General features: G+C 52.6%; 2 protein-coding genes across 2 annotated transcripts; both read right to left on the bottom strand.

Annotated features, from left to right (window-relative positions):
- Nucleotides 1–2,913: 2,913 nt before the first annotated feature.
- Nucleotides 2,914–13,825, bottom strand: ZNF653 (zinc finger protein 653). The gene is made up of 9 exons (XM_074311083.1): nt 12,864–13,825; nt 10,981–11,024; nt 9,673–9,888; nt 8,344–8,940; nt 7,429–7,594; nt 6,759–6,870; nt 5,383–5,497; nt 4,968–5,067; nt 2,914–4,739 (listed from the first exon to the last, which is right to left on the bottom strand). The coding sequence occupies exons 1-9, from the start codon at nt 13,238–13,240 to the stop codon at nt 4,562–4,564; spliced, it is 1,905 nt and encodes a 634-aa protein (XP_074167184.1). The 5' UTR covers nt 13,241–13,825; the 3' UTR covers nt 2,914–4,561.
- ECSIT (ECSIT signaling integrator) lies at nt 13,789–19,659 on the bottom strand. The gene is given in 9 exon segments (XM_074311096.1): nt 13,789–14,060; nt 14,062–14,260; nt 14,631–14,739; nt 14,936–15,084; nt 15,540–15,591; nt 15,824–16,047; nt 16,886–17,300; nt 18,117–18,246; nt 19,492–19,659. Coding segments are annotated over 8 exon segments (1,329 nt in total). The 5' UTR covers nt 18,234–18,246; nt 19,492–19,659; the 3' UTR covers nt 13,789–13,996.
- Between the last annotated feature and the right edge of the window lie 643 nt (nt 19,660–20,302).

The following is a 20,302-nucleotide window of genomic DNA, read 5'->3' as shown; positions in this document are numbered from 1 at the left end:
CTCCTCACCCCGCTACCCTGCTCCCCCTCCCGGCCCCCAGTCGGCTCGGCAGGTGGAGGCAGAGACGCGCCGTCCAGGCCCCCCGCAGTCCCGCTACTCCCCAAGCCTGACTTCGTCTATCTTTTGAATTTTAATCTCTCTCCTTCCTGATACTGCCCCATTCCTTCCTTTCCCCTTATCCTCATCGACTCTTTGTAACCCGACAACTGTACCCTTTGCTCTTTTCACCCTACGACGAGGTCAACGAGGGCAGCCCTGCAAGATTTAGCTATAAAATACTCTTGGGAATTCTGGAACCCTCTCTCTTCAGATATGGGGTGGAAGAATGAACGCTGACTGGGTCTGGGGACGGGTGTGAAACAAGGACCATTCCCTCATAAGGGCATAATGATCGCTAGGAGCAGTGACCAAGTCCTGGGAAAGGGAAAATCCTCTTCTATGACACGTTTAGGAAAGACTACCCAGTCTCCTATGTTTGGCTCTGTATTCTTTTGCTTTTCTGCTTCTCTGCTCCACTCTTCAATTCTATAAATATTTGTTAGCATCATATATAAGGATTTGGAGGGGGGGGTATAAAGCGTGTGCCTTGAAGGAGCTTACATTCTAATTCCTCTGTCTCCACTTCTGTGTCCAGGCTCTTTTGGAAGTGTTGTACACCGTGACGGAGGAGTCCGAGAAAGTCAAATTATTCTTGGTACAAAACAGTGCATAGAGAAAACGTCATTCTCGAGACAAAAGGATAGGTAGAGGCCCACCTGATGTCTTTCCAATGTTACCTTCTTCCAAATTCCGCATTCTATGCTCTTAAAGAGGAATCAGGAGTGGTGACACTGTCTAAGAAAGAGGACATAGGCATCTGGATCCCGTAGAAAGAGGGAAAACGAGATGTGTTCATCAGCCCTGGAGCCCTGACCCCGAAGCTCCCTGGCAAGGTGGGGCAGGTTGTGGTTTGTGCTGTAGCGCACCCCTTCGGGTACACTGAGGACTACAGAAGCTAGGAAGAAGTACTGAGCGATTCCGAAGGAAAAGTCCCCAGTAACTCAAACTTAGCGCAAAAGGTCGCTTGGAGATCCTCTAGCCTGAAGAAAGGGCGGAGTGACAGAACCTGGCTCGCGCGGAAAGGGAGCGGGACACAGAACAGCCTCTTCAGCCAGACTTACACTGAGTCTCAGGGGCAACCCTAGGCCTCTGGGTGGGGGGTGGGAAGAGAGGGGGGAAATCAAGGCTTAGCCAATCACAACTCGAGGCCCAGAAAGCCTAAGAACCACGTGGATTCCCCCCTCCCTACAAACTTAGAGTGGGAGGATCCTACATAAAAATGAACAGAGGTTCCCGGTTTCTAATTGGCAGGGTGAAGCACCGTCATACTCTCAGGCCCAGGGGAACCCAAGGCCACTCCTAACGGAGCCGAGCCGAGCTTTTCGTGCATGTATACGTCCTCAAATGTCTAGATAAGTGTATGAGTTCACGCATGTCCAGAGTACGTCCACACGCTCACGGAAAGACGCACACATGCTTAGACACACACACACATGCTTGCGCCGCACAGCACATACACAAGCACGTGTTCACATCCGTGTGCAGAATGCACTCGTTCAGACAAACTTCCGGCTGAGATTAGTGACGGGCTAAGACGCCACCCTCCCCCTTTCCATATAGCCTCAGGCCTCTGGGACCCAAACAATAGGAACCCGTCCGGCTCGGAGGAGAGAAAATGCAGCAGCAGCTGCCTCCATTCCTCTCCATCCCTCATCCCGCCCCCGGAGCCTTTGTTTCGCGTTCCCAGTCTCTGAATGTTTGTGCGCCTCTCTCTAACCCACCCCAATTTGACTGAGATAGAAGGTTCCTTTCCCGGAGGTGACCATCCCATTTTGCTAGCTTCAGCACCATAGACAGCGCGGCACGACGGCTCGTGTGGATTCCCGCAGAAAGTCCTCCCTTCCCCCCCATCCTGCCTGTCCCGTTACCTCAGAGTCCGAGGTCGGAACGGAGACTAAAAAGCAGAGGGACAAGGCCTGTCATGCCCTATTCTTGCCCTGTGGTTCAAATGTCACAAATCAGCTTCACTCCACACTACGGGTGTCGGATCCACCGAAAGAATCGAAAGTCACCCCATGAGGGAAAGTCACGAAGAAACAAATTGTTCCCGTCGAAGGACCCAGAGCTAGCCAATCATGAACTGGGCAACAGGGGGCGCAGTCGGGGGATTTATACAAAGGCCAGTCGCCTGGACTTGTAAGAGAAGCAATTAGAAGGCTACGTAGGAATACCTCGACGTGAGCTCCGAGCTGCGGGGTGAAAGAATGCCCGTCTGGAACAAGTGCTCAGATTGGCGGGGCCATGGGGGAGGGGGACTAGCTGAAAACGACACCTGCCCTCCGCTCCTGGAGCGGCTGAATGCATTGTTCTCCCGAGCTGCCAGGGACTGGGGGAAGGGACGCTATGGGCTTTGCTGCCCCCCCCCTTTTTCCCCCAGCGCTGATTCTCTCGGTGGTTTGTTCGGATCCACCCACCCACAGCCAGTAAAATCTCCACGCCAGCCTCGCTGAGGAAAAAGGAAACCAATGGAATGTTTTCTAACAGCGTCGGCAGAGCCCGGGAGCTAAACGCAGGCTCGCCTATTGGTCAGAATAGAATATAGAAAGCACGTTTCCTCTCACACCAGCGGGTCTCTCCTCCGTGGGCGGGGAGTAACTGACAGTCCACCCGGGGCCAGGGAGAGAAGGCGATGCGCGCGGTGGAACGGGAGGACAGGGCGCTCCTCACCAGCATCTTCTAGAAAGCATGCGGCCTAAGCGGGGTTCCCATGGTAACTGCGGCTTGCCAGCTGCGGCCGCCCGGGTGGGGAGGGGGCGCTGTCTGAGGCTGCCGCTCGTATTCTAAGCTAAGAGAATACTCTCCACTCTCACCTAAAACCACAGGCTCCAAGCCGCCCCTCCCCAAACCTGGAAAGTAAGCTCGAGGCGAAGGGCCAGAATGGGAAGGAAAGGCAGAGCTCCGCCCCCCTTTCGGCGCGGGAGCCTCTGGCTGGCCAACAACCAGCTTCGATTGTAGCCAATCATGGTCACGGGAGCCCAGGGAGGGAGGAGAGGGGCGAGGCACATGCCTGGGCTCCCGGCGGCGCAGCCGCTCACGAGCTCCGTTCTTCCGAAGAACTCAGTCGCCACCTCCTGGCGAAGGGAAACCGTGAAACTTGGCCAGCGTCAGCCTCAGGGGCGAAATTGTCAAACCGGAATTGAAAGGTGGGGATTCCAGCTTGTCTAGCACTCGATGTGACCCCCATCGAAGACTGAGTTTCCTCTCCCCGGAAGTCTCATGGAAAAAGCCGTGAATCCGGACCATAACTGGCTTTGCCCCCAGCCCCTTTGGGATCCAAGACACAACTGAAGGTACTTAGATCTATTCATCTGCAAAGGGCACATGGCACCACTTGGTACCGGGGATCCGTTAAGTACTGGCCAACAGCCCACCCTTGCTAAACCCGTCCAACCAAGCCCAGTTCTTAGAAGGATAGTCCTCTAGCCCCACGCCCAGGGAAAGGACTGATTGTGACTGACACCGAATTTTAGCTGCAGGATCTTGGAGAAAGGAGTGACTTCCCCCCCTTCCATTAAGGCTGCCCATTCATGAAAGTTTAAGTGTACTGAAGAACTGACCCATCAACCACCAGGAACCATGGCATGAGTTGGAGGACGGCAGGTGAAGGGGGCAGAATCCTGGGCTCCCACGTCTGAGGCCACAACCTGATCCAAAGCCAAAAGAGCCTTGCAACATGTACTCTCTTAGCCTAAGACCTCTTCTCCCTATAGTTTCTATCAGGAAAGTGCTTTCCTGCCCCACAACATGAGAGGGAACAACTAATGTCAGGCCCTAAAAGCACACCCCAGCACCCTCCCAACCTTACCTTTGGAAGGCAAGCACTCCTCTTCCCTCCCTCCCTTCCACCTCCAAACAAAGGCCAACCCTCAGCCCTGAAGGCAAACAGGAGATCAGGGGGCTGAGGCAGGAGCCTGGGAGGAAAGCATCAGACTAGGGACAAATGGGGAAAGCCCTCGAGGCATTCCTTTTTCTCTTCAGGGCCCAAAGGAGGGTAGTGTAAAGGTGGGCCTAGTCTTCCCAAGTATTCTGGAGCATACAGAGGTGGGGTGGGGAGAGGGATTGTTTTGGTGTCTTTTTTTTTTTTTTTTTTTAATCACTTTTGCTCACTTAACACTGTTCCAGGTGTCCAGCCCTCTTGCCCAGTGACTTAGCTGAAAGATCTCAGCTTTAAGGGGGTGGACCCATGCCCCACGACATCCAAGAAGATCCTTACAACACCTGCTGTATCAACCAGCAGAACCCTGATCCAAGAGCAAAGGGCCACTCTTGGAGGCCATCTCCTTGCTTCACGGCTTGCCCTGGTGCCCTCAGTGTCCACCTTTACTGTCTGCAGCCCCTTTCTGGGGCTAGCTCTCTTCAGCCTCCCAGAATAGCCTTTGTGAAGTGGGGTCAGGTTTATGGAGAAGGGCCCAGGTCAGTGGGAACAAATAAATAAGAATGTCCTTAGGCTGGGCAGCGAGGATCACGTGGGTCTGTGGTCAGGGTGGCTCTTGAGCTTGTGAAACTTGACGCTGTCCATCTTCTCAAAGCGCTTGCCACAGCGCTCACAGGTGAAGTTGTACTGCACCTCAGCCGTGTGCTTCTTCATGTGCCAATTCAAGGATGCTCTCTGTCGACATTGGTAACCACAGATCTCACACCTGGGGACAAGCAGGGACAGAGGTGGAGCAGCTTTGGGGCTACAACTGCCCTGTCAAGGGCCTCAGCTATAGCCTGAGGAGGAGCCTCACTCCTTCAATCTCCCTGAGCCTGAACAGGGAGAAGGCAGCAGGCAGGACTGACTCCAGTGGGGAAAAGGCCCAACCTTCCCCAGGGCCAAGAACCTGGAAGGATGCTTTGGGGTGGGGAGGAAGAAAGCCATCACTCACTGCAAAGGGGTTTCTCCTGTATGTGTCCGTCGATGAACCTCAAGGTGATTTTTTCGCTTGAAGGATTTCCCACAGGTTTCACATGTAAATTCTCGGACACCTGGAAATACAACCCAAAGCCCCAGGGACTGAAGGTTAAAAATTCATTCTTAAGACATATTCCCCCATTCATGACAACTCAAAAGGGTCCCTGAGGAAAAAGCTTTATTCCCCCCACCAGCCTGGAAATCTGAAGGAATGGTTAAGAAAATCCTTGTTTGTTGTGCAGGACTGGATGCTATTGCAGATAGATTACTCTAGATAAGGGAAATCTGAGATAAGAAGAACTCAAAGTGGATTGAGCCCAGGTGTGCCCAGTGTTCCTCCGGCTCCCTTATCCCAACCAAATCTAGTTCCACAATTCCATGGGCCCAACCTGAATGGATGATCATGTGCCTTCGAAGGTGATTGGATAAGTAGAACTTCTTGCCACAACCTGGGTGAGGACATACTTTCGTTTTCCCCTTCCGGTGGACAAGGTTCACGTGATTCTGGAGTAGAAAAATCCACAAATGAGGATAGAAACAGATCTTATGCAAACCTGTGGCCAAATGATTCCAAAGGAACTTTTGTCCTTGTCCTTAAGATATTCCCAAGAGAGCGGGTAGCTCATAGGGAGAGAAGAGAGAACACAAGAGAGAGACTTCAAACAAGGCCCCAGAAGGACCTGGAGGTGTACGGGGGCAGATACAAAGTCCTTAGCCCATGGATTTCTTAGAGCAGTCCCAGTGAGGGCCCGAGGACACATCTGCAGAGTTAAAGGATAACGTTCTCCTCAAGATTTCCTCTCCCCTTTCTAGATCATCTGATGAGTGTCAAAGCTATCCCAGGTCTTTCACTCTTATACTTCAATGGCCTGAAAGGATAGGTCTGACCATATCACTCTTCTGCTAAACAATCTTCAGGGACTCATCACTTTTAAGATAAAATGCAAACATCTCCCCTTAATAATAACAGCTCCTGTATACAGAGCAGCACTCAATTTAGCCTCAAATCCCTTGTCTACAGTCCTTCCCAGCACCACCACTGGAGGAGGGGCTGTCATCAGCCTCACCAGACACATGGGGGGGGGGGTCCCTGACCAGACTCTCTCAGCTGATCAGCACCTTCTTGTCCCAAACTCCATCCCCAGGGTGACACCTCTCAGCCTGTAGGATGAGCTGTATTGCCTGCCTGAATTCCTGCTACCCATTTCCTGAATCCCTGTCTTTGTGCCGGACATTGTACCTACAGAGAAGGCTTCCTCCATTTCCCTAGTTGATGGAGCTCTCTTTTTTTTCCTTTTTTTTTTAAATTAATTTTATAATTATAACATTTTTTTTGACAGTACATATGCATAGGCAATTTTTTTTTATTTTTTTTTTTTACATTATCCCTTGTACTCCCTTCTGTTCCAAATTTTTCCCCTCCTTCCCTCCACCCCGTCCCCTAGATGGCAGGCATTCCCATACATACTAAATATCTTATAGAATATCCTAGGTACAATATATATGTGCAGAACTGAATTTTGTTGTTGCAAAGGAAGGTAAAAATAATCTGGGAAGAAAAACAACAACAAAAAAATGCTCACAGTTTACACTCATTGATGGAGCTCTCTCTTAAGGTAGGCTGTCCTGACACAGAGGCACCAGCCCAATAGAAAAGAAAAGTCTCTCCCAGCCTCTGTCTCCCACAGGGCTCAGCACACACAAGTACTTGATGCATGTTTGTTAACTAAACAAAAGGCAAAAGAAGTGGAGAGGACTGGCGTACCTGGAAGCTGCTCAGGGCTACGTAGACCTGACTACAGCCTTCATAGGGGCAATGAAACATCTCCAGCAGGCCATCAGCATCCGTGGCTCGGCCCCGCCTGCTGCGCCGCCTCCTGAGGGCAGGGATGGGGGTGGGGGTGGGGGTGGGGGAAGCAGAGACCACATCAGGCCAAGCTCAGGCCTCCAGCCAGAGGATACCACTGTTCTCTTTTTTGCTTCTTTTCTGACTTTTGCTCAGGCCCGAGGCTGAGGGGCCCTGGATGGTACTGCACAAGCCAAGCCCCAGGAGAGCCCATGCTACCCATTCCTCCCCACGCATCCCAGAATCCAGTCTCTGTCCCTCCTGGCAATTAGCTCCCTGACAGAGGCACGTGTATGTGTACACATAGGCCTAGGTTCAGAGTATGTGTGCATGAGTGTGTGTGTACATGGGCATGAGTTGGGGGCCTGTTTTTTCCCAGGCTCTGCTGGCTAGAGAAGAGTCCCAATCTGTCCCCACAGTCTCAGCCCTCGTCTAGAGAGCCAGTGCCCCTCACATGTCATGTCCAAACATCACTTCTGCCAATAGCCCATCACCACAGTGCCCCACCCAGTGTGGCCCAGAAGAAGCCCGGGCTGCCCCCCCCCCCTTTTTGCATGACCAGACACTTACGGGTGATTCACACACTCACTTCTCAGGCTCCTTGGGAATCTCATAAATGATGGCTGACATGTCATTACTGTCTAACTCTTCAGGCTCGGGCTCCATGTTCTCAGCCACTGTCTCTAACTCTTCCAGTTCTGGGGAAGACATCTCCTCTTTCTCTTCCTTCTTGAGGACATAGAGTTCTTCCTTCTCTGGGAAGAGGGAAAGTTACACATTAGTACTAAATCCAAGCTGAGAGGGTCTCTCCTCTTGGAGAGCCCCCAAATGTGGCTGTGGGTGGGCCCTACCAGGGTTAAGAACTCAAGGACTAGGCCTCAGCCAAGCCAAGCCAAGCTGTAGTGGGACCCCGCCCCGGGGTCTGCAGAAAAGGCTCACTGGCCACCCAACTTACCTGCAACCAAATGCCAACCTCCTCCTTCCTCCCACCCTTCTCCACCCAGGACAACTTCCATCTCAACAGGGTCAAGGAGCAGCATCTCTTTGCCTCTGTTCCCACCCTAGTGGCCCGAGGCCCCTCTTTCCCACTTGTCTGTCTTACATTTCCATGATTCAGAGCTAGCAGGGAATTGGGAAATCACTGAGTCCAACACTTTGGTTTTGACAGATGAGCCCCAGAAGCGACTTGACTTGCCTAAGATCCATCTCACAGGCAGTGTGACTGGCAGAGGAGGGACTCAAACCCAGAGCCTCTGACACTCCAAATCCAGGGATGTTTCCACTACACCAGGCTGCCTTGTCTTCACTGGCATGTGTGGACATGGGTGCTGTGCAGCAGTCGAGGGCAGGCAGCCCACCTTCTGCTCCTCAGGGTGCGGCCCTCCCTGGCCTCTGATCCCTCCCCCAGGGGCCCAGGACAGGGTTCTGCCTGGCGTCAACTGGCTGACCTGAGGGAGGCCCAGGAAGGGTGGGGAGAGGAACTGAGAGGAGGGAAAAGAGAGACCTTTTTTGGTTTCTATACACGCCATACTCTCCGAGGGGCCGCAGGGGTCAGGCAGGCGGCTTTCGGGCTCAGTCTGGGTGTAGGCGGCCACGCCCTCAATCACAGCACAGGGCACCTCTTCTCCACTGCCACCACCACTGGCCATATTCAAGTGAATGCCCTCTGCTGCCAGAGCATCATAGCCAGGGCCCGCGATAATGATCACCTGAGAGCCTGGCACCATCCCTGGCACAGGACAGCTGGCCACCACCTCGCCCAAAGCTTCCTGGGGCACACTGTCAAACAAGGCACTGTGGCCTGTGCCCACCTGGACTGGCACAGGCACACACACCACAGTCTCCATGTTCTCAGGACCACTGGTGGTTGGGCTGTGGCACAGGGGTGTGCCCTGCTCCGCTGTCAAGTTGTCCATGTGGTGTTCAAAGGGAATGTGGATGCCGTCCTGTGTGATGAGCCCACTGCTGCCGCCCTCGGGGGCTGGAGGAGGTGGTGCGGCTGGCACCGGGGAGGCTTGCACAGTCTGGGCCCGTCCATCAGAATCTGAGTCAGATTGAGAGCCTGAGGAGTCTGAACTTCCAGCTCCCAAGCCATTGCCCACTATGGAAATAAAGAAAAAGCAGGGATATCATGACCCTTAGAAAGCAGACATGACCCAGCAAACACACTCCCTAGTCGTTCTCCCAGCAAGCACACTTAAGAACCTGAGTCAGACAGACACAGTAACTCTAATAGCTAGTGTTCAGACCTACTACGTGCCAGACACTCTGCTAACTGCTTTAGTGTTAGCATTTAATTCTCACCACAATCCTTTGAGGAGGTGTTTGTTATTATCCCCATTTTATGGATGGTTTGAACTCATGCCTTCCTGACTCCAGGCCCAGGGCTCTCTCCATTGTGCCAACCAGCAGGGTCAAACTTGTCTCCTAAGCATCCCCTTACAAATGCTAGACTCATTCCTGTTTGAGTGATCACTCCTTACCACAAAAACTTATCTGTCCCTTATCACACACCACTCAAAACTGCTTTCTGAACCACATATGTGAATTTTTTCTCAAAAGACACAAGAGGGGCTGAATTCTCTCCTTTCCCCTCTCCTTGGCCCTTAGAGAACCTAACACGGGGCCAGCAGGCTCCAGATCCACGCTATCTGGGGAGAGGAGATGCCAATTAAGGAGGAGTAGGCAACTTCATTCAGAAAGAGGAAGGTGGAAAGAGAAATAAGCTGTGAGCTCCCTGCGACAGCGTGCCTTGAGGGGGAGACCAATGCCACCTCAGAATGAGGAGTGAAAAGAGGTGTGTCCCAGGGCCCTCAGCTCAAGGCATCCCTACCTCTGTCACTCTCGTTCTCCGAATCACTGAGCGGCTTCAGAGGTGAGTGGAGGTCCTGGAAGTACCGGTGTCCTGCCTCACACTGCCATACTGCTGTGGTATAAAGCCCAAAGGTGGGATCCAGCTCTGCCAGGTGAGGCTCATAGGGACAGCGGTTCTTGTGATCCTCATACCAGATCACCATGTTCTTTAGGCAGTTCACATTACGCCTCCTTCCTAGGAAAGGAGAAAGGCAAATGGAACAAAGCTTGCAAGAGGCAAGTCTATAAGCCCTTTCTCTACTGTGAGGATTTGGGGAACAGAAATATTCAAGCACACAGATCATTGCCCACCTCCTCCCGAGAGGAAGCGGATCTTGCCCAGGGAGACAGTCCCAATTGGCCACCACTATTCACGTCAGCACCCCCCCCCCTTCTAGTCACTGGGAGAGGCCTTATCTGTAAGAACACAAAGTAGGAAGGTAGGTAGGACAGGCTGGCTGTGATCCCCCACGGGTCTGGGTCCTCTAGTGTTGGTGGGGTACAGGACAGTAAACTCCCTCTTGCCGATACCTGGCAGGCATGTTGCTCAGTACTTGAGGACAGACTACTAGGATTCCACTAGCATAGGAATGAGGAAAAGGGAGGACTTTCCCAAAAGGGTATACCTGCAACACTGTGGTCTCCTTGAACCCTCAGAGCTAGTCTATTCTCACAGAAGGCTCTGGGATAGCAGGGCTTATTAATAAAAGCAGAAGTCCACATTGTTCTCCTTGGGTCAGTGAATTGATCCTTAAAGCCCCAAACCTCCCCATAGCGCAGTTATCATACAGCTGCTAGAGAGCATGTCAAGGCCTGAGAGCTAGTGTCCTGCAACAGGAGCACCCTTGTAAAGGGTCAGAGAAGGGAGAGGAAAGGGTAGCTACCAAAATTTCAATTCCTCCAGGAGTCAAAGACTGTCCTCCAAACAAATAACACTCCTTCCAGGTAAGTCACAGCTGAAATTCTCCAAATCTTTCAGTCACTTGGACCCATAATCACCCAAACTCAAGTTCAAGTGCCCTTCTTAGCCAATTAGGGCACAACTACTGTCTAGCCCGTGGGATAAGAACGGAGCCACTGAGGAGGGCCAGAGGAGAGAACAGGGTAACAGCTCTGAGTGGAGTCACCAGCAGAGTTCCTTGCTCCCTCCAGTCTCTTGAGCCTACCTGAAAGACTATACACTGCTGAAAAATAGAAGAAATAAGGGCTCACTCCTCCGACTCATTAGCATTACTGCTCCTCCATTCCCTGGACAAATCACAAGTCTTAGGCCCCATTACCCACTTACTCTTCTTCCGCTTTGGCTTTTTGGGGACTTGCTCCCAAGGCTTCCTGTAACAGAGAGAAGCAGCAGCGAGTGAGAGGGCCGAGCTAGGATCTTTGAAGGTCTTCTCATTGGACAGCAGAAGGGCTATCTGGCGGTGGAAGGGCCCACGGCATATGGATAAGGGGATAACGTGAAGAGGCCCTCAAAATCAGAGAAAAGATAACCTCGAAATCAGGGAGGCCAGAGCAGGAGGGAGGCTCCAGGGGAAGAGTGTGCATGGTGGGAGCAAGGCCTAAGGAGGTTTGAACCCGCCCCTCCTCCGTGGTGACCACCCGTCTCTCCTTCCTTCTGCTGTAAAACACTTAAACCATAGTAAGAATAACTCGTCTGTGGGGAAAACAAAGTGCTTTGCCCACAACAATGTGTGTGAGAGCAGTCTCTTCACTTCTCATTTTCTTTGTGGAAACTGGGGCTCAAGAAGGTCACAGAACTTTCCCAGAATCACAACTAGTGCAGGATTTAAATAGGGGTCTCCTGACCTCAAGTTCATCCCTCTTTCCATTACAACATGTCACCAGCTCACTTGCGATGTGCACCTAATAGCTTCTGCTCGGGGCTGCCGCCTCCACCCCCCCACTGCACTATTCTCTCCAACTCGCTTTTCTGAGCCTCGGTTTTTCAGTTTTAAAATGGGGACAATAAAGTGTACACCACCCCACAGGGTGTGCGGTGAGGAGTCTGTCGTAAAAAAGTCCAGTCAAGCGAAACCCCCAACCCCGGCCAACATCTGAAAATGTTCCCAACGCCGGCGGCCTCTGCAGGACTGCCGGCCCACATCTCAGACAGGCTTTTCTACTAGGTTCTTTGAAGTGGTGACGGTCACCACGCCGGTCAGAATGGCTGATAAATGATTGGGGAACATTCCCATGGCATTTAACCAACCCTCATGCTTCTAAATTTCCCAGCATCATCCAATCAGTCAACAAACCCTTATTAAGCACCTATTACGTCAGGGGCACGGGGTACAGAAATAAAAGCTACACCACTCCTGCCTTTAAACGATTCCCATTCCCTGGCCCCTTCTTCCTCGTAGAGCTGCCCTTCTCTGGTGCCTCCACCCGCTGCTCCCAGTTCTCTTCCTCTGACCGCTTCCCTGCAGGAGTCACTGCTGCCCCCAGTACTGGGGCTCCGTCAGGACAGTAACAGGCGACATCTGCACCCGGCCAGCGTTTGAGAGGCGCTTTACACCGTTACCTCCCGCTGCGCGGCCTCGGGCCCTCAGAAGTCGCCTCCTCAGCTCAGTAAGCCCTCGTTAAACACCTACTACGTGCCGTGCCGGGCTATTTCCTGGAAAGCCTCCAAGGCCAGGGGCTCCAGCACTCTCGAGGCCGCTCAGTGCAGGCAAGATCCCCCTGTGCCCGCCAGCCCTCTAACTGCCCTTACTCCAGCTCCGCTCCGGGAGTCTGACAGGACAGGACGGAGTCCGCCCGGACAAGTCCGCTTCTCTCCCGACCCTCCCCCTCCGGAGGCAGAGCCGAGGGCTCCCGAAGCCGCCCCCCCCCCCCCCCGGCTGTCTGTCACAGGGGCGACGAGAAAGCGTGCCGGCCAAAGCCTTCCCTGCCCCTCCCGGGTGTGCGCGCAGCCTGCCCACCACGCGAGGCCCCTCTCTGCGTCCCCGCGCTCCGCCCTCCGCCCAGTGCCCGGCACGTACCAGGCGCTTCGTGAGTCCTAGCTGCCTCGCCCTCCCTCCCCACATCCCTCCGAGGCTGGGCCCGCTCCACTGCACTCCTGCACAAGACTCCCGGAACCCCGCGGGCTCCGGCCCGCTCCTCCCCCGGCCTCCCTCCTGCGTGCGCCCCGGCGGTCCGCTGCGGGCTGGTCCGGGGGAGGGGGCCGGGCCTCACCCGTGGCGTCCGCTGCGCTGCCCCCGCTCCAGGGAGATGAGGTAGGCGGCGAGCTTGGCGTCGCTCCAGCCGCTGCGGCGCCTCAGGTCCACCCAGGGCCCGTGCGCCTCGCCCAGGTACACGCGCCGCACGTCGTACTTCTTCCGGGACTCCAGCCGCCGCCGCACCCGGTCAGACTCGGTGAGGCGCGGCCTGCCCCGGGCCTTACGGCCCGCCGCGCCCTCCTCGGTTGCCGCTTCCCCGCTGCCCTCGCCCTCGGCTCCAGTCTCCGTTTCGGCCTCGGCCTCGGGCTCCGGCGTCCGCTCCGCCATCCCCCCCCCTCCCTGGTTACAGCCTCTCCCGTTGTTAGGAGCCCGACCGGAAGTGGCGACGATCATCCGCGCCCGCCGGGAAAAATTTAACCCGGCGCTCGCGAAAAAGAGCCCCGACGCGTCGAGTGCGCCTGCGCGAGTCCCGCCCCCTTCGCCGACCCAAGCGTGGACTCAGAATCTTCCCGAAGAAGGGAAGGTTAGAAAGGGGGAGATCGGTATGAGACTCGTTGAGGCTGAGTGAACTAAATGCCCAAGGTCGCCCGCTGCCACTGGGGAGGTGCTGCCAGCCTGTGGGCCAGCCCCTGGCAAGGAGGTGACAAAATTCGGGGCTGGAACAGAACTAGCAGATTATTTAGTCCGTTCGCTGCCTCCTGGCCCTCAGACAGAGGACGTTTTGGTACCGAGTGGCACAAGGACTGTGGCCCGGCATCCTCTCTTAGGGCATGCCATCTCTTGGGGAGGGTATCTTTCCTCCCCCTCCCCCCCAGGATCAGTGGCTGGCTTCGGTCAGAACTCACCTGTGTTCTGGTGGGGGGAGGGGGAGTGTTGTGTTCACCCCTAAAGGGCAGTGCCCCAGGCCCGAGGCCACCACAGAAACCAGAGCAGGCCGAATCCCCGAGGATGACACTTTATTTGCTGGTAATAAAAGACAAACTGCTCCGCAGCGTTAATCCCAGCGCCCTGCTCCGGGGGGAGGGGAGAGCAGCTCTGCCACAGCGCCTTTCTCCCCCAGGTCTGAAGCTTCCAGCCCAGTCTCAGCGCGCCCAGTCCGCCCAGACTGCACTGCAGGTGAACAGGGCACTGGTGGCCAGTCTCGGGGCTTCAGGCAAAGGCTCCGCTCTGACCCCGCTGTCCCCGCGGGGCTCCGGAGGGCTCCTCCTCCCCCCCCTTGCTCCTGGCTGTGCTGCTCCTGGCTCTCCTGAAGCTCGGCAAGCTGGAGTTCTCCTCCCATCACTCCCAGACGGAAGACCACTGGGATCCGTGCCAGGGCTGGGTTGGTGATCTGCAAGCCCTGGATCCACTTGGCAAGTGTGGCTTGGTCGTGGGCTCCAGCCATACACATGGCAAATACGGGGCCTTCCTCCACTATGGGAACAGATGGGAACTCTGGGCTGGGGGCTCCAGGAGGGCTGCCCATAATATACTCCTGACCCCTGCCACCGGGCCTGACGCCCCTCACCTCCTGGATTGCTCCCTTCCCTTCTGCCGCTGGACAAGCAGCCTTAGAGCTCACTCCAGCAGCAGCTCAGAAACCTGCCTCTTTTCTAGCCCGCCTCGCCTCGCCTCGCCTCGCCTCCCCTCCCCAGTAAGATTAGTTCTTCAGGTGTGAGGCCAGTGCTGATCTCTGGGCTTAAAGTAGTCCCAGGGAGGGAAAGACAATGCCAAGGGACTTCCGCCTGAAACACAAAGGACAGTGGAGGGGTCCGCCCTAGGGCTGCGCAGAGGAACCCAATACCTTCATCCACATCAAACTCATAGTCGTCCCAGGGTCCTCGCTCCAAATCCAAGTCCAGCTGCATGGGGTAATAGAAGTTACACTCTGGATCGATCTCCTTTTCTTCCTGCTGGAGGCAGTATCCATGAGGTTCAGATTAAAGCCAAACACTCAGTGGTGTCACCCACCCCAACCAGGGTTTTCAGCACAACTGTCAGAACCACCGGGTGTTACCAGCACTAGGCTCAGTGCCTCCTTGCCAGACCCCTTTTCTGCTAACAGCCCTGGGCACCCCCGTCCCTCCTCCTGAAAGTTCCTCCTCTCACTCTCTCCTCAGGAGGTAGCAGGTCAGCCCGAAGCACATGGTAGTAAAGACACTGGTCTCGAAGCCACAATGGGAAGGGTCCCTCAACAAAAATAGGCCTAGCAGGGTTGTGCTGAGCCAAGGCAGCCTGCTGGTCAGGACTCTGGATCCCTGATTTGGGGAGAGAAATGCACATATCCATTCTAGTGCTATTTCTAGCAGGTGACTTCCATCCACCCCACCCATAGTGTCTTTTAGGGGTCCAGATATAAAATGAAAAATTATACTTTATCTCCAATATCCTTTCCACCTCCATAAAATGAAGCACCGAGTTTTGTCTGTCATCTTATGCAAAGACCCCGAGAGACCCTGAAGCTAATTCCAACTTCACTTGCTTATCTCTCTCTGGTTTTTCTCCAGAATTCATCTCAGTTTGCATCTTCAAGTACAAAAAAAGATGAGGAAATGGGCACCATCTTATCTTATACCAGCTCTGAGGGCTCCCTGAGCCCTTTGAAATCTCTCCCTTCAGTGTCTTCAGATACTCTTCTCCTGTCTAACCTCACTTTATCTGTGGCCATAGCAGATTGGTGATATGCTATATACCCAATGAGCACAAGACCTACCCACAATGTGAGGCTGTGATGGATCAGCTCCAAGATCTTCTGGCCCAGGCATCTACAGACAGAAAAATGAAAAGAGTACAAGGTACCCAGTTCCTTCCCACCCCACCCATGTTCATCCCCTAACCACCCCGAGAGACAGAGTCCAAAGGAAACATACAAGGACAATGGGATCATCAAAGGAAAAAGTCCTGGCACTTTGTCTCAGAGACAGAGACCATAAGGGCGGAAAAAGAAAAACAGGACCCACAGTGATAGCTGGGAAAATGGAGTGGTCTGGGTGCTACCTGGTACACAGTGACTCTGGCACTCAAGTCAGCTGCAATACGCTCCAAACCATGCCGGGCCAGGTCAACGGGGTCTTTGGGAAGTGGTTTCGGCACCGGGAAGGGATTGATATTCTTGAATCGGGGGAACCAGTATGTCAGGCGAAGATATTTGAGCATAGGGTGACTTTTTCGTCCAAAAATTTGTAGCAGCAGAAACTCGGTTTCTTTGTTTGGCATGACCCCTGTACTGGGCCAGAAGAGAAAGAAGCAGAAAAACAGAGAAAAGCAAAGGCACACAGAGAAGCATATATGGATCAGAAGTGAATTACCCTACATAGGGTAGTATCTTCCAAGTTAAGCAGGGAGTTTCCTCCCCATGCCCTTCTTTGGAAGAACAGAATAAGAATTTCAGATTCAGAAAGGGCCTCAGAAGAGATCTAGTCCAATCTGTGCCTAAATAAGAATCCCCCTATAAATGAGTTTCTTAAATTTTGTTGGGGGAATCACTCCTTTTAGAAATCTGGTGAAACTAAGGCCCCCTTCTCAAAATAATGTTTTTAAATGCATAAAACTACATTCATACAATTACAAAGAAAACCAGTTATCAAAATATTTAAAAAGTTCAAAGAATCTAGGTTAAGAATCTGAGTTCTATTCTATCCTTGCCATATAATTATCTAACCTCCTCCTAAAGATCTATGATAGGGAATTATATCTCGTGGTAGTTCTTTTCATTTCTGGACAGCTCTGGTTGTGAATGACACTTTCCTGACCTAAAGTTTAAATCTCTTCTACCAAAGCTAGTCTTTGCCTTGGTAAAACATCAGTCTGCCCAGCCCCTTCCCAATTTGTTCCTCCATCTTCTGAGGCCAAACAGCATGAGGGTAAGCTCTCTGCCACATGACTGCCCTTTGAAACCTTGCATATAGAACATTCATCTCCCTACCCCTCAAAAAACCTTTTCTTCATTCTTCTCAGTTGGGATCACCCCCATTTCACTGAACCCCATCTAATCCCATTACACACTGGCTAATAGCATTGCTGGGAGTGGGGAGGGATCCTCAGACTCCTTCCTCTTACCATAATTTTCCATCTGATCTAACACTTTTATGCCACACTCCTGCTGACGGGGGTAATGGTTGAAGATTTCCTGCACTATGTTTCGAGGTACAAATATCTCCTTGGGGAAAATGTCCAGCAGGAGGTTATAGATAGCCAGGTCACACTCCACCCCGTACTCTGGCATCTTTCTCAGAGCCAAGTAGATAAAGTCAACATGGCCCCGCTTTCGTACATCCCGCTGGGCAAAGGCCTTGACTGCCCTTGAAAATCCCGTCTTATCTCGCTGTCCACCAGTAGCTTGCTCAAAGAAGTCCTCATATGGCTCCAAGGCCTTCGTAGACACTGCAGGGGGCCTCACCATAGGGACTGGCTCAGAATCTGAGGTTAGTCTCTTTGCACTGTTGTGGAAGCACCTTAGGGTCTGGGAGAGGGCCTGTGGGTCAACAAGAATCAGAACAGGGATTTGAGACCCTTGCCCACCAGGAAGTCTGTTTATCCTACCTCCATAGGGTGAGATCTCTTAGAAGGAACCTTGTTCCTTTCCCAAAGTTCTTTGATTTGAACACTTGGCCTGGGGCCTGTTATCTACAGAGGGGTCTGGATGGCTCAGGAAAAAACTCCTTCTTCCCCACTTTGAAATCCCAAGACTCTAAAATTTTTTAATAGTATTATAAAGTCCCATTAACCTAGATTCCCAATTTTTAAGTGTCAACTTACTCTATTCTCTCTCACTCAACATATCCAAACCATTGTCAAATTTAGCCAGCGATTCCTAATATATCTATTAGCTCTCGCTTCTTCTCCACAATACCCAATATCTGTATTAAGGAAAGAATTTTCTGTCTTCAACACAAAGTCCTGTCCTTTCCCCCCCTAGGGCAATTTTGTTTCTCTCCACTTATTTCAGATTCCTATTCCAAATTTGTCCCAGGCTTTGAGTACACATGGCCTGAGAAGCTGTTAAATATTCAACAGGGTATGCTAGCCAGGAATGGCACAAAAATTGAATAGCCCTTGTGAAGATTACTAAGATTCCATTTTAGAGGAATGACAAGTAAATGGGGCACAGCCAAAGGAAACTGGGTGCCGCCTCCTGTTCCCCCTTTCTACTCTGGCCAATAGGACTTAAAACTGGAAATGATGATGTTTTTCTCAACTGTAAAAGGATGGTATGGAGGCCAAGAAAGGTTAAATAGCCTGCCCAAAGTTAGACATGTAGGTGATGCTTCTCCTACCCCATCTCTGCTACCTGTAAAAGGCAGTTTCCTTCAGGCTGCCAAGGGTTGTGCCTTGGAGCAACTCTGGAAAGGAAGTGCTGTCCCACGGAGTGATCCCAGGCTAGTATGCTCCTCCGTATGCAGTTCATCTTGCTGCTGGCCCTGGTCAGGAAGTAATGGCAAACAGACAACTGCCTAACCAAGGAAAGGATATATGGTTAGCTGGCCCAGAGGATGGCCTCGGAAACCTCTCTGAACCCTCACACCCACTACAGAACTAAGAGAATGTCAAAGGTTCATCCATCTCACTAACCTAGACTCCCAACTTAGGTGTATTCCTTGGTCCCCTCTAACCCAACATCTCCAATAAACTGCTAAATCTTATTTTATAGTTCACAGCATCTCCCCCATATGTTGTATCCCTTTACCTCCAATTGCCCTGTATTACATCATTTTAAGGTTCTTACAGTTTTAAGCCTGGACTACTACAATAACTTTCTAACCGGGGTCCTGATTCAAGTCTTTCAAGAACCCCATCCATCCTCTATTAACTGTCAAAGGGAACTTCATAAAGAGCAGGTCCGACCAGACCACACCCCCACCCAACTCTTCGGGTAAGGAGGTTTCCCAGGCTTCCTGCTATCTCCAGTGTCAGATATTCAAAGCTTCTCTTAGCTGGGTGCCTCCTCAGCTTTTTGTGTCTCTGACCCAGCTACACCGGACTCCGCCATTTCTCCAACAGGGCACTCGGGCTACTTAACAGGCCTAAAATGCTTTTTCCGCCACTTCATTTCGTGGCTTCCGCCAAGATTCACTCAAAGTCCTCTTCTGCAATAGGTCTTTCCCTCTGAGACCCTTCCAGTTACTCTGTAGGGATCTGATGGGCACCTAATTAACTTTGTGTGGACCCCCACACTTGAATGTGTGTTCCACGCCGGCAAGGCCGCCTTTTGCTTTTCTTTGCACCCCCGTGGGCCTGCGTAGTGCTTGTTACACAAGGAGCACTTAGTGAGCACCTATGCACTAACTAGCGCATCTCTGAGAGCCGCCACAGCGCCCCCAGGAGGCAATCCTCACATGGTCCCCAGCAACTGTGTGCTAACTAAGGCACGCGGATGTCCCCTGGCTCAGGCGGGGTCCCTCCTCCTCAGGTCCCGGAGTCCGGGGACAGAATCGGGTCTCTCTCTTCCTTGCCTGGGGGCAGGGTTTGGGGCGGGGGCGGGTGGTGTGGTGAGTGAAAGGAGGGAGGTGGAGGGTCGCACTTACACACTCATAAGCACACTCAGCAATTCGCACGAATACATTCACGCACAGTACACACAAACACACAGTAGGCGGGGCTCAAGTCGCCCTGCTCCTCCCCTTCCCAACACAATTCAAGGGGAAAAGGTCACGATGTCCGCAGACCTGTGGCACAACGCGCTTGGAGGCCGGACACGGAGCCAGAGGCCAGAGCCCGGCCTAGTTCTCGAGCGGCGCGACGGTAATTCCTTCCTACCGCAACTCTCAGCTGTCTCCGGGTCTACTTGTCAGCATTGCTGGGTGCAGCCATGTTGGCCAGTATAGCTTCCGGGTCATAGGTTGTCGGGCTTTCTCAGAGGAAATCTTCGGGATGGGGAACTAATGGAAAGACGTCATTTTAAGTTCCCACCCACCATAGTTAAGGACACGCCCCCTACCTCTTCACTCATTCTTAGCTTACATAGGGGCTCCTATCCCTGCTGTTTGCGCAGGTTCGTTAGCCTAGAGTTTGCTCATCTGCGAAATGAGTAAACATTTATTCATCGAATCCCGAGAAAGGAGGGTAGGGCACGAGGAGGCCGCATAGTGATAAGCGAGCTTCTTTCCCGGTTCGTTAATGCCAATGGACTAGGAACTACCCCAGCCCAGCCCAGGGTGGATCCGGTGAGAACACGAGAACTTCAGCCTTACCTTCTTCCATTTTACAATTGAGGAAACTGAGTCCACGAGTTGTCAAAATGAGTTGATGTTTCATAGGATTCAGAACCCTAAGTCACCTTAGATTCTTCACCCTCTTCTTTTTTATTGAAGCTTTTTATTTTCAAAACATAGGCAAGAATAACTTTTCACCAGTGTCCCTTGCAAAACCTTGTGTCCCAATTCCCTGCCTTGTGTCCCCCATCTCCTCCCCTAGAGGGCAAGTAATTCAATATATGTTAAAAATATATGCAAATCCAATACAGGCATACATATTTAT

This window comes from Sminthopsis crassicaudata, chromosome 1 (assembly GCF_048593235.1).
Source record: "Sminthopsis crassicaudata isolate SCR6 chromosome 1, ASM4859323v1, whole genome shotgun sequence".
In the NCBI taxonomy this organism is placed as follows: domain Eukaryota; kingdom Metazoa; phylum Chordata; class Mammalia; order Dasyuromorphia; family Dasyuridae; genus Sminthopsis; species Sminthopsis crassicaudata.
Note: the sequence above shows the minus strand (reverse complement) of the source record. Positions and strands in the feature narration are given on the sequence as shown.